Source organism: Spinacia oleracea, chromosome 5 (genome assembly GCF_020520425.1).
Source record: "Spinacia oleracea cultivar Varoflay chromosome 5, BTI_SOV_V1, whole genome shotgun sequence".
Taxonomy (NCBI): Eukaryota; Viridiplantae; Streptophyta; class Magnoliopsida; order Caryophyllales; family Amaranthaceae; genus Spinacia; species Spinacia oleracea.
In genome coordinates, this window is record NC_079491.1 from 91,251,372 (window position 1) to 91,265,459 (window position 14,088).

Here is a 14,088-nt window from a genome sequence, read left to right on the forward strand (position 1 = left end):
AATTTGAAAATTTGAACTTGTATATTGAAAAATGGAGTCTTGAATCTCAAAAGACTAAACCTTTAAATGCTAAAAAGGTGTCATCTTTGATTACTCCACACTTAAAGGTGATTCTAGTTCAAAAAGATGAATGTAAGCAACTTTGAACATCCTTGAATCTTGAAAGTTTGTATTTTGTATTTTTTAAAAATTTTGTATTTTTGAAAAAGCATGTATGATTGTTGCAAGTGGTGTTTTTTATGGCAAAAAACACCAACTTGCTAATCATTTGAAATCAAAATAGCATGATTGATTGAAATGGGATTCGGATTTACCTAGTTAGGCTTAGGCACGAGCTCCCATTTGCTTTTGAATTTAGGAATTTTGTATGTGTTTTTGAGGAGTTTTTGAGTTTGTATTGTGAGGAGTAATGTCGAAATTACGACGTTGTATGTGTTGTGCTCCCCCTTTTTCGATGGAAATGAGGGGTATTTATAGGAGGGAATGGTGCAAAATGCTAGCACACGCCAGCGCCTAGCGCCACTAATTGAGATTGTACTCGAATCTTGAAGTTGGATTTTGGAAGTTGTATTTTGTACCGAGTTCTGGGAGGGGAACGGCCTCGGGGATTGGATTTTGGACCTTGGATTTTGGAGGTGTTCTTAGCAATTGGGATTTTCTCCTGGAGTTACTCCAATCGCCTAACAAGGATAATGGTATCGTCATCCTCCCAAAGGGGAGACACAAATTAGGTGTCTACAACATATCACGAGTCATTTGTATTCTCATACAACAGCGTTTGTCCATTAACTTCATAAGATTGAATTGAGTGACCCACTTCATTAGTGACTAAACATTTTTTTATGGTAGATAATAGGGGTAAAGTTGAGGAGAATCAAAGAGCATGAGGAATATGTTATGCTCCTTTGTTCCCATAAAATTTTGTTCCTTGTTTGTCTATATCTTTATGGATTTTAATATAGTTTTCAGTGCTTCGATAAATATGAACATAAAAAAAGTTAGTGTCATGGGAATGCCCATATTTGTATACTTCATGTTTGCCCAATCAATTAAAAAATACGGGTTAAAACACTCAAAGGGGGAAAAATGGCCCAACTCTCGGTGACTGAATCGTCTCCCGAGGTTGCATTTGCACAACATAATGGTCATCACCCTATGTCAATATTTGTGCTTGTTTGTTTGCCGTGACAAATTAATTCCCCAAGTTCTACTTTAAGGGAAGATATTTCTCGGGTTTTTAAGGGAAGTTATTTTTTTTTTAATTATTATTTTTACATTCAGGAAAAGTACATGAAAATAAAATAAAAAAACTAAACTAAATCAAATCAATTAGGCTCTCTAGCAAAAATAGCACAAGAAAATCCCTCTTAAATTTCCTTGCACGATCATGCGCCTCCTGCACCTGTTCTCGATTAACCTTATAGATAACGGACCTGCAGAAAAACCTACCCAATTGTCATTTCTGGTCAATTGTCCACTGCTAAGAATATCATGTGTTTGATGCTTTTGTAAAGACGAGACTATGATTGAAAAGTCAGTTAAAATTAAGATCGAGTCAATCGAGCAAGAGATAGCTCATTGCATTCCATTTAGACACGATGTAGCTTCAGTCTAACCAACATGCATGTTAACTAATCAATTACGATAAATTGGATCGGGGCCGCAGAATGTGACATGTCCCAAACATAAGATTCAATGTGAGCTATTGTATACTCTATAGCTGATGCTAAACACCACCCTGTTCCAGTAAGGTGATTGTCTTTATTCTAGGCTTCATCCACCTGTAAATGAAAAGGAGTATGACTATCCGCCTGTCGCCCTATTTCAACCTTCCAAAAAGCCGGCGGGTGAACATGAGTTATTTCAGTAAGACCAATGTGCAAACCCTGTCGTTGTCTAAACTTGAGAAGGGTTGCCAACTCCTACAGACCATCTTGAATATGGGTGATCGCAATACCAATATTTCCTATCTGATTCAGGAACACTCTATTATTCCGAGTAATCCAAAAAGCCTATAAAGTGCAAATAAAGTAGGACAATCTTTGACCATTCTTCCCATCCAAGATGATAAACATCCGGATATACTAGAGAATTCATTCATGAAAGGAAAGATTCTCATCATAATTAGAGTGAGAACCTAAATATCCACACATCCAAACATGTTGTGCTAACGAACAAAAACGAAACACATGTTGCAAGTCTTCCTCACGCAACCCACAATGTGCACACATAACCTCAGTACATATTCCACGAACCCGAAGATTAGTGCTAACTACTAGTCCACCTAACAAACACTTCCAAAGGAAAAGTTTGCATTTTTTTAGGATTAAAATCCCCCACAAGATTCAAATTCGATGTGGATTCAGGGGTATCCCGAGACAGGTCTTGTTCCTGTACGTGAATCACACATGAAACTATGAAAGCATAACGTGACTTCACATTGTACTTACATGACTGATGTTTTTGCCAGAAAAGATAATATTCCTTCACGCTACTAGAAATTCCGTAGACAAGATATCCCTTGCATCATTCCATTGAAAATTTTCTCTCACCATTGCAACATTCCATTGAACTAGATTTTGATGCAAGAAATCACAAACTTTCTAGTGCAGCGCATTGCCTACGCTTATTGTGGAAGAGAAAATAGGTACACTACCCTCAACCCATTTATCTCCTCATGTTAATACTCTATTTCTCGAGCCAATTTTCCAAGCACAACCTTGCAACAAAAGGTTTTCTACCTTCCTTATACCCCGAAACTCCCAAGAAACACGACCAATGATACGAGTTTGAGCATCTATTGTTAACGAAGGGAAACCCTTGGCTTGATAAAATTTTTAAAGTAGAAGTTGGGGATGAGTATGAAGATGCCAAGCTTGTTTCATTAACACCACATAATTGAACATAACGACTTTCCTAATACCTAAGCCTCCCATCTCTTTTGGTAAACGGAGAATTTCATGTCGAATCTAGTGCATTCCCCTTGCTCCTTGCTTAGCCCTAAAGAACCGAACTACATCGAATCTATCTCATTTGCAATACTTAAAGGGATTTCCAAGCAATATACGATATGAGACATCATGCCGATGACAATTGAATTGATTAAAATATGATTATCTGAGTGGGAGAGCTGGATAACATTCCAAGAAACTAGGAGATCAACAACCTTGTCAATCAGAAAATTAAAATTCAAAGACTTTTTCCCCACAATGTTAACTGGAACTCCCAAATGCGTTTGAAACTGAGTTACTTGCTTCATTTGTAAAGTAGACCTGAAGAGTTGTTGGTTCTTAACAGACATGTTAGGATTGAATTTGATAAGGGAAGTGTTAAGTTATTAAGAATTCCATTAAATTGGTTTTTAGGGAAACTTTATTAAATTGTTTAATTGATAACATGAAAATTAGAAAATCTCAGTCATTTTGTTTGATTAAAAAGGGTTTGATAATTTATTTATCATGTTTTGCAGGAAGTCAAAATTTTCACAAATTCTCACTTTCTAACCAAATAAATACGCAACTTATGAGTTCTCATAAATTTTCACTTCCTCTATTTTTATTGTCAACCAAAAAACTTATGAGAGTAGGGAGGTGATAAGAAATCTCCACTTTCAAGCACAAGCATGTGTGTAGTGGCGGAACCAAGGGGGGCTGGGTTAGGCCATGGCCCCCCTTGGTTTTGGATATTTATCAAATAATTAAATGTTTCGCAATATTGTAGGGCTTTACAATTTAATACATAACATGATAACGGAATAACCCCAAATCCAGGAAGCATGTATAAAGTACAGATTAAGCATAACTTACGTTTGTAGCGTGTTTTCCCCTTAGTTCAACGAACACGAACAAGAAATCCAAATGTCGTTCCTCTACTTGGTTCACCGACACGTTCGGATCCGTCTTGAGATTGAGGGCTTAGATCTCCTTCAAGATATTTTTCTTTTGGGAAGAACACTCTAATGGAGCCACAAAGAGAATTAGGGTTCTCTATGTCCTTAGGTTAGAAATGGAATAATTAGGTTAGTTGGAAAAAAAATGTAGAATAGGTTATTGAAATAACCTATCTAATAAGCCAAGCCAACTGGCCAAGCAAGGAGCTCAATCGGCAGCAAGGCCCACGACAAAGGTTCCTGTTCCAAACTTGGAGGTCTGATGATATTTTTGCAAGAGTTGGAATTAAAGGACCATTATCATCCCATTTTTCATGAAGGAAACTTTTGAAAATTTCATGGGACAGCCAAGTTGCTTGAAAACTGAAGGGGCGATGTACAGCTTGTAGCGAAACAAAACCATTCGGTTAGATAAAGATAGGAAAGTGGTGTGAACCCACGGCTGGGAGATGGCGCACTTTGGCTTGCTCAAATCTCAAACCCCATTCTGCATTACATAAGTCTTGATCGAGCCTTCCACTCTGGCGCGTTTCACGGGACAGACCTCTGGCCCAGGTATGACCAGCCCCTACAAATTCAATTTCTACGAGTTGCATCTCATCAATCCAATCATGAGCAGACCGGCGGTTGGTTTCTTGACAGGAAGTGTTTCTTTCAGAGGTTGTACGAGTGTCGTTGAAATCACTGGCAACAAGCCATGGTTTATTGTGGGTCGAGGCAAAGTTTTTAAGATCATCCCATAATTCTTTACGTTTAACCGGGTCTAGGCTTGCGTAGACAGTAGTAAAGTACCAAGGGGTGTCCCCAACTCGAGAAATATCAATGGTAATATGCTGATTATGTTTGATTATGGGCTTTACTTTAACCAATTCTGGTTTCCAAAAGACCCAAATTCCACCACTGATCCCCATAGCATCCACCCGAGTATGGCCCATATAACCAAGAACATAAGCTATTTTTGTTGCTTGAGCCCCTCCCATGTGGGTTTCAACCAGTACCAGAACATTCGGGCGGTGTGTACGAACTAGTTCTTTGAGAGTGTTGACAAAGGTTGTGCTCCCTGCACCATGCATGTTCCATACCATACAGGATATGGGTAAGGGTATCCGACGCTAAGTTTGGTAATCTGTCTTACATTAAACTGGGGACTGAGGGAAGTATGTGTTAGGTTATGAATAATACAATAATATAATTCATGCGGAAGAACCATAAAGCCAGAATCCAGATTAATTGCCACATAGTCAATTAGCATAATTTAGGTTACATACAATGTGATGTGTTCCTTTCCTAGCTTCTCCCGAACTGAACAAGAACAAGTCTTTAGAGCCCCAAACATTGCCCTTCCATAGAAAGTCCACAGCACGTTCGAATCCGCTTTAGGTTTAACCAACTAGGATTTTACTTAAGGTTTTATGTATTCGGGTTAGGCTATATTATGTTCTCCCTTGAACATAATGAGAGTAAAGAATATGATTTTCTAATGTATAAAATTATGAGGGCCTAGCCTCATATTTATAGGGTAGGAAATAAGGAATTTGAGTCTTACTAGGAAAAGAATCACCAACCCTACTAGGATTGAAATTGTTATCCAATTATAATTGTAATATTAATTAAACTCTTAATTAAATCAATTCCAGTAGGACTAGGAATACTTAATCCAAATTTATTTGAGAATTAAGCAATCGGACTTTTATTGGAGCCCAAGACAAAGCAACCCAACGCAGCCACAAAGGGCCACGTTGGTGCGCGTGCCTGCCCAGGCCCAGCCGCAGCCGCAGCTGGCCGAAGGCCCAGCGCGCTACAACCTTTCTTGGCGGGCTTGCATTGCTGTTGCTGCCTTGCTTGCTTGGCGCAGCCCACGGTGTTGTTGCTGCCTTGCTTGCTTGGCGAGGCCCACTGTGTTGTTGCTGCCTTGCTTGCTTGGCGTGACCCACTGTGTCGCTAGCCCATTGGCGAGGCGCTGGCGCTGGGCTTTGTGCTTAGTGCTATGCGCTCGGCCTTTGCTTATCGAGCGATGGGCCGGCTTGCTTGCCGGCTTGTCGCTCGTCGAGCTTCCGTTTCGTTTTCCGATTTCACAATCCATTTCCATTTGGAACAAATATTTACGTTTTCGTTAATATTTCTTATTCCGGAAATAATTTCCTTTTCCGACAAAATTTTCGATTCCGGTAATATTTTCGTTTCCGGCAATATTTCCAATTCCGACAATATTTCTATTTCAGATAATATTTTCCGATATGAACCATGTTATGTTTCCGGCAACATCTATGACTTGGATAATATTTATATTTCCGTCATGAACCATATTTCTGTTTCTGGCAATATCATCATTTCCGGAGTATTCTTTATTTTGCCTTTTGATGATTTCAGCTCCCACTGTAACCGAGATCCTTCGTTTCCGAATGATCATAAATGGAGTACTAAATGAATAATATATTCTCTTAAATACTTGATTCGTTCGCGTACTATTTGTGTGACCCTACGGGTTTAGTCAAGAGTAAGTTGTGGATTAATGTTATTATTAATTCCACTTAAACTGAAGCGACCTCTATCTAGGCATCCAGTTCACTTGATCTCACTGAATTATAAACTTGTTAATTAATACTGAACCGCATTTATTACACTTAGCATTAAATACGTACTTGGACCAAGGGTATTATTTCCTTCAGTCTCCCACTTGTCCTTAGGGACAAGTGTGCATTTCCTAATACCTTTGTCGCTTGATTCCTGCTCATGAATATAAGGTAAGAGTAGTCATCCTTATTATGTCCAGAGGTATTTCTCGGTTTTAGAGTTCAACTGATCAAATAAACAGATAATCATAGCCTATGATTCATTTGAGCAATGCCATGCATTTTTCAGTTTCTAGCTCTCCGAGTGGCCTTGTACAACTTTCGGCATATTATCCCGATTTATGGGAGGACAATCCCAATCTTGTAATCTTGAGGTTAGACTTCGTTTGATAGGTGATTACCTGAGCGTTGCCGTTATGGTCTCCTTTTACGGTGCGACACTTGACAACGTCAAGGAAACCGGTTCTACAACAAATTATCTCAAATCACTCAGGTATTGAGGATTAGTGTCTAATAATGTAATGAAATTTACTTGTGACATATTTCATCTCTTACAGTAAAGTTTCTTAGGCCTGTCCAATACTATTCTTCTCAAGTAAGTATATATGCAAATGATTGCGACATTGCCATGTCCACGTAGTTCAAGAAACCGAATTACTAGTCATGCATCTTGCATTCTAGTCGGCTAGCGTTTTCTATGCATCCACCTTTATAGAAAACTTCCGACCAGGGACTATTTTCACCTTTTGACATTCAAGTTCACTTGATATACATTTCTTGAATATATTGTCAAATTGAAAGGGCTCATCATTTAATACTAAACCAAGATTAAATGGAATATGAAAATACATTTCATATATGATAAATGTTCAACCCCAGTGTTTTACAACCATGGACCCCTAACCCATCTTTAAAACAACTAATGGAATTCACTATTCTTGATTTCCAGTGCCACAACGTGAGTGTTGTTTCTCACTCGTTGCATAGGTTTAGTTATCATGCTTTGCCAATCTTAATATCCATTTCATCGAATGCCTTTCGAGATAGGATAATAAGATCTTTTGAGTATGTTTATTTTGTGATCTAGTCTTTCTTTCTTCAAGAGTGGTTTTACCCATTTTGCAATGAAGAACCATCAAGTCAGCAGACATGTGATCTACCCAAGATCAACGAAGAACTCTTTATCATAAACAACTCTAGATCTGTTTCATTGCTTCTTAGGCAATAATTACTTTTACTTCAATTGTATAGAATGCTAGTAACGCTTTGTTTGGATTTTCTTATCCAAGCAGTTCACGGATATGTGGAAGACTTTCCAGCTGTATCTTAGAACATAGAAATTAATACTTAATTTCCCACGCATTCAATCTATGTTGCCATTTCAAACCACGATGCATATAGCTCGTTCTTGCCAATGGTTAACTCCAAAGGGATCTTGCTTGATCCTTTGCATGTGTTTATGCGTGTAGCATCAATATTTAGCATATCTTCATTTCCTTGAATCAAGAACTATTCCTATGTACCTTTTGAAGTACCATAAGTTTTTCTTGATCTCAATCTAGTTTATCTTTACTTAGACCAATAGATGTTGGTATATGTTTGTCATGCCTAAAGCCATACGATACCGTTTTGCGATCCTCATATTATATCATACATGATAAATTATTTTGCAAAATAATTCCCAATTGAATTCTATTCATGTAACTTTGGCTCATTCAGTTTCAGCAGATACTGAATCCAGCTAAATTCTTTAATATAGGTGAAGAATCTCATCTAGATCCTTTTATATTTAACTTAGTAAATGCTTATACATAGTTCAAAAATTCTTTACTTAGATTTATTCATATGGGTCGAATATATCCAATGGAGTCTTTCGTGTTCGATTTAGTAAATAGCATTACTTAATCTAAAATAATATTATAAGATCTTTGTAAATAGATCTTAACACCCAGTATGTACTAAGTTTCTCCTTGGTCCATTATTGATGAATAATTTCAAATCTAAGTCTTTATCATTTGAATGTTATTTCACAATAGAGAGATATGTGTGTGATACACATAGGACCAATTAAGTTTTTACGTACTCCCACCAAACTTCTTATACATCTATAAGAATCATGTACATTTTATGAAACTAAAATGCTTATTAGCTTCACTAAAATACAATTCCAATTCCCAATTTCTTGCTTAAATTTGTACTTAGATTTCATAAGCTAGCTTTCCTTTTCAAGTATTTATTTGGATCCACAAATCCTATGACATGCCATGTACATAGTTTCTTCCAACATTTGATTGAGGAAGATGTTTTGTCATCCAATTGCCATATGTACCAATATGCAATCAATGTTTGATTTATAGACTTGCGCATTACGATTATGCATGAGGTTTTAACACAATCCACACCATGAATTTGATTGTAACCTTTAGCAACTAATCTAGCTTTGTGTGTGAACAAAATTCCATGTTTGATGGTTTTTATCCTTAAAACCAATTTGCAACCAATAGATGTAAACCATTCTTGCAAATCAACAAAATTTCAATTTTGTCATCAAAACATTTATTCTGTTTTTTGGCCTTTAACCATCTAAAATATTTGAGTCTATATATGGCCTCTAACCATTTTAGGGAATCTATTTTCTTCACTGCTTTCTCATAAGTCACAAACTCATTAATCTACATGATAATAGTTTAACTGCAAGTTGTAGGGTTCATCACTATCTAATAGAAGAATCTCATAGTTTCAGTGACCTGAACTCTATGCCTACGTGGGTATAGAATGTCCGTTTATGTTTGTTGTTTGCCTCGAAGACTTTAAAGGTCTATTTTCTCCCACTTTTCATTTTGGAAACGAATCTCCAAAAGGACATTATTTTGAGTAAACAAACATTATGTTATAAAAAAATTCGTGGTAGAAACAATACCCTTGTGTCTCATTTGAATAAATCACAATTAAACATATATCGAACACTTTCTATAATGGCATTTTCGTAATTTTTTTAAACAAATTAACTAATTTAATTATTTTATCACGTTTTTTTTCCATTATTTGTAGAACTTTTCTCTCTCTTCAATTCCCCTCTCTCTCCTTTCGAACACCACCAACAGCTTCCTCGTTGATCGCTGATCGTCGCCACTAGCCACCGCCGCTGCTCGCCTCTCGTCGTTACTTCTTCTCACCACTTGTCGCCGCTTCTTCTCATTCAATCGCCGCCGGTCGCAGCAAGTCGTTGTTGTGTTTGAAATCGCTGGTGTTCGAAATCGCTCGTAGCCACCACCAACATCCGGCTCACCGCCGCTCTCCGCCGCTTTTTGATCTCCGCTCGCCGCCGCTTTCTGATCTCCACTCACCACCGCTCTCTGATCTCCACTCACCGCCACTCGCTGCAATTCTAATCGCAGTCGCCAAACCAGAAAATCAAAATCGATTTATCAATCGATTTAACTGATGGTAAGTCGATTTGGATTTCAATTTCTATAAGATTTCTTCGATTTCGATTTCTGTCGGATTTCTTCAATTTCTTCTATTCCAAAATCAGTCGATTGATATTTTCTGAGATTCTAAAATCAATCTATTTCTTTGATTCTAAAATCAATCGATTTCTCAATTCAAAAATTAAAATCGATTTCAAATTTGGTGGCCGCGAATCAGATCTTGTTTGAACATATATCGGGATTTAGAACACTGTTTGATGAAGTTAGAACATGTTTGAATAAAATTTGAACACGGTTGAATAAAGTTAAAACATGCTTGAATAAAGTTAGATCATGATGGAATAAATTTATAACATGTTTAATAATTTTAGAACATGTTTGAATTAATTTATAATATGCTTGAATGAATTCAGAAATGCTTGAAAATTTTTTGAACACTTTTGAATAAAGTTAGAACATGCTTGAATAAATTTATAACATGTTTAATAATTTTAAAACATGCTTGAATTAATTTAGAACATGCTTGAATATATTTAGAACATGGTTGAATAAATTTATAAAATGTTTAATAATTTTAGAACATGCTTGAATTAATTTAGAACATGAGCTTGAAATTTCAGAACAAGTATATATGTATATGTGTTGACTAGGTTCCATGTTCTAAATTTAGAACATTGTTGGACAAATTTAGAACATGTTTCAATAAAATTAGAACATGGTTGAATAAATTTATATAACACGAGCTTGAACACATATTCAAGCTCATGTTCTAAATTAATTCAAGCATTTTCTAAAATTTAGAACACGAGCTTGAAAATTTAGAACATTTATATATGTATATGTGTTGACTTGTTCTAAATTTAGAACATGCTTGAATAAATTTAGAACATGATTGAATAAATTTAGAATATGATTGAACAAATTTAGAACATCGTCGAATAAATTTAAAACATGGTTGAACAAATTCAGAACATTGTCGAACAAATTTAGAACATCGTCGAATAAATTTAGAACATGAGCTTAAAATTTAGAACATGGGCTTAAAAATTTAGAACATGGGCTTAAAAATTTAGAAGATGGTTGAATAAAATTAAAACATACTTGAATAAATTTAGAACATGGTTGAACAAATTTAGAACATCGTTGAATAAATCAGAACATGGTTCGATTAATTTAGAACATGAGCTTGAAAATTTAGAACATGGTTGAATAAATTTAGAACATGGTTGAACAAATTTAGAACATGGTTGAATAAATTTAGAACATGGTTGAATAAATTTAAAACATGAGCTTGAAAATTTTGAACATGGTTGAACAAATTTTGAACCTGGAGAGTGTAAAAGTGTTCTTACCGTAAGAAGTGTTCTTACATAAGGAGGTGTTCTTACCGGATCCCTCTCCTATATATATATATATGTATATATATATATATATATATATATATATATATATATATATATATATATATATATATATATATATATATATATATATATATATATATATATATTATTGAAAAGATATTATGAAATTACTTTTCAATAGCTTTGACGAATTTGGTTTAGTTTGGTGGTAGTTGAGCATTTTGTTTAGAAATTATAGGAAAAATCTTTATGATTCATCATTGATCGAATAGATCAAGTACTAATTGACTTCGATCATTCCAATTTAGATAAACCATATCTTATGGAACTAGATTGTGAAATTACAACACACAATCGTTGATGATCATTCTTGGTATAAGTAATCATCAACATGATCTAACCTAGATCTTTATAATTTCTTGCCAAGTGGACGTTTTTATACTTTTCTATGAATCTTTGAACTAGCCATACAGATTCAAACTTATATCACTTTGAGTAAATAAATCCATATTCACTCTATTGTCTAGGTGCTCTAACAATAGTTCATATCTTTTGTTACTTTCAACAAGTAAGACTAGCTTGTCTTGAATTGATCTAGAAATCAATCTACTTTCAAAAGTCCATCAAAATAGAGCTTTTGTATGTTACCTTGTTGATATGGTCTAAGAAACAATGCTAAAGGTTAGTGGTACTCAAATCAAGAGATTCATTTGAACTTAGTAAAGTTCTTTATTGTTAAAGTGTTGTTTGTTTTAATCAAGCATATTGACTCAACCCGTAAATGACCATTTCATTCAAAAAAACAAACACACATTGTTTTTGTTTTTCTTGAATGTGAGTCTTTCTGTGTTTGAAAGCAGAAATTTAGGTATGCTGATTTATGGAACAAAATAGCCATTAAGTTCCAGCCTTGAGAGGACTTAAAACAAACTAGATGACCCTACAACTAATGTAGCATTGCCATGCTTCATTTCCCACTTGTAGGTCATTAGTGTAGCCTATCTTCCATAGTTTGAGTTATTACTGAAGTAAGAACCTCAAGCGGTATATGATAGCAAAGAAGTTTGATTGCTAGGTTATTTTTCTTTAAACATAAGCAGAAATTGATTTCTCTAATGTTGACTTTTATACTTTATTAGACATGTCCAATGTCACTCCAACAAAGTTCTTACCATTTTATTTATGTTGAATATTATGTTTCAATGAGATGATACTGTTAGGTTATGATACATATGATATTACATAAATCATGCGGAAACAACCATTAACCCAGGATTACATATTATTTACACATAATCATATAGCATAATTTAGATGCATACTCTTTGTTGCGTGCCCTCCCTAGCTGCGCCCGAACCGAACAAGAACAAGTCTTTAGGACTCCAAGTGTCGTCCCTCCGTAGATAGTCCACAGCACGTCCGGATCCGCCTTAAGATTGACCAACTAGAATCGCCCTTAAGGTACTAGAATTTTCGGCACTTTTGAGCAAGATGTGTGACTGAATTTTTCTCTCAAAAACTCACTTTGAATACTTTTAAAACTCGTTATAAATTGTGAACCCAGGCCACATATTTATAGGGGTATGGAAAGAGAATTGGAATCCTATTAGGATACGAATTAATTAAACTTAGAATCCTACAAGAACTCTAATTAATTAATTTATCAAATAGAATTAGGAATTTAATCATTAATCGAACTCTGCACGTTTTAGGAATCGTGCATGAACACAAACACTTACGCACACACACACGGCAGCCACGATGGGCCGCCCATGCGCGTGCGTGCGGGCAGCAGCCCACGCAGCGAGGCCTACGCGAGCTACAAGCCCACGCAAGCACCTGCGCGCGCTGCGCGCGCTGTGCGCGCTAGCCACGGCCTGCTGGGCCTGGCCTTGCGCTGGGCCTGGCGTGGCCTTGGCTGTTCGTGTGGCGCGCTTGGCTTGCTGGGCGATGGCCTGGCTTCGTGCTGGGCCCTCGTCCGGCAGGCCTCGTCCGATGCTTATTCGTACGATACGCTTCCGATTAAATTTCCGATTCCGGAATTCATTTCCGATACGAACAATATTTAACATTTCCGATTCCGGAATTAATTTCCGTTTCGAACAAATATTTAATATTTCCGTTTCCGGAATTATTTTCCGATTCCGATAATATTTCCGATTCTGACAATATTTCCGTTTCCGGCAATATTTCCGATTCTGGCAATATTTCCATTTCCGATAATATTTTCCGATACGTACCATGTTTCTGTTTCTGGCAACATCTACGACTTGGATAATATTTATATTTCCGATACGATCCATATTTCCGTTTCCGGCAATATCATCGTTTCCGGAGTATTCATTTCTTGCTTGTGACGATCTCAGCTCCCACTGAAACCAAGATCTGTCGATTCCGAATATCCATAGATAGAGTATTTAATGCCATTAAATGCTTGATCCGTTTACGTACTATTTGTGTGACCCTACGGGTTCAGTCAAGAGTAAACTGTGGATTAATATCATTAATTCCACTTGAACTGAAGCGGCCTCTAGCTAGGCATTCAGCTCACTTGATCTCACAGAATTATTAACTTGTTAATTAATACTGAACCGCATTTATTAGACTTATCATAGAATGCATACTTGGACCAAGGGCATTATTTCCTTCAGATCTTACCAGAAGCATTTAAAGTTCTCTAAGCGCCGATCTATTCGAATGTCTAGTAGCTAGACTCATTCGAGAATTCAATGGATAAAAGGTATTAGGTAGTTAACCATTGGTAAAGCTGATTGTTAAATTCAATGCTTTATGATCTCAAAACTACATTGTATTTTGAATTTACAAGCACC

The 14,088-nt window shown here is 36.2% G+C and overlaps 1 protein-coding gene across 1 annotated transcript; it reads right to left on the bottom strand.

Moving 5' to 3' along the window:
* Nucleotides 1-4,296: 4,296 nt before the first annotated feature.
* On the bottom strand, nucleotides 4,297-4,974 carry LOC110777341 (uncharacterized). The gene has a single exon (XM_021981946.2). The coding sequence runs from the start codon at nucleotides 4,972-4,974 to the stop codon at nucleotides 4,297-4,299; it is 678 nt and encodes a 225-aa protein (XP_021837638.2).
* Nucleotides 4,975-14,088: the final 9,114 nt, after the last annotated feature.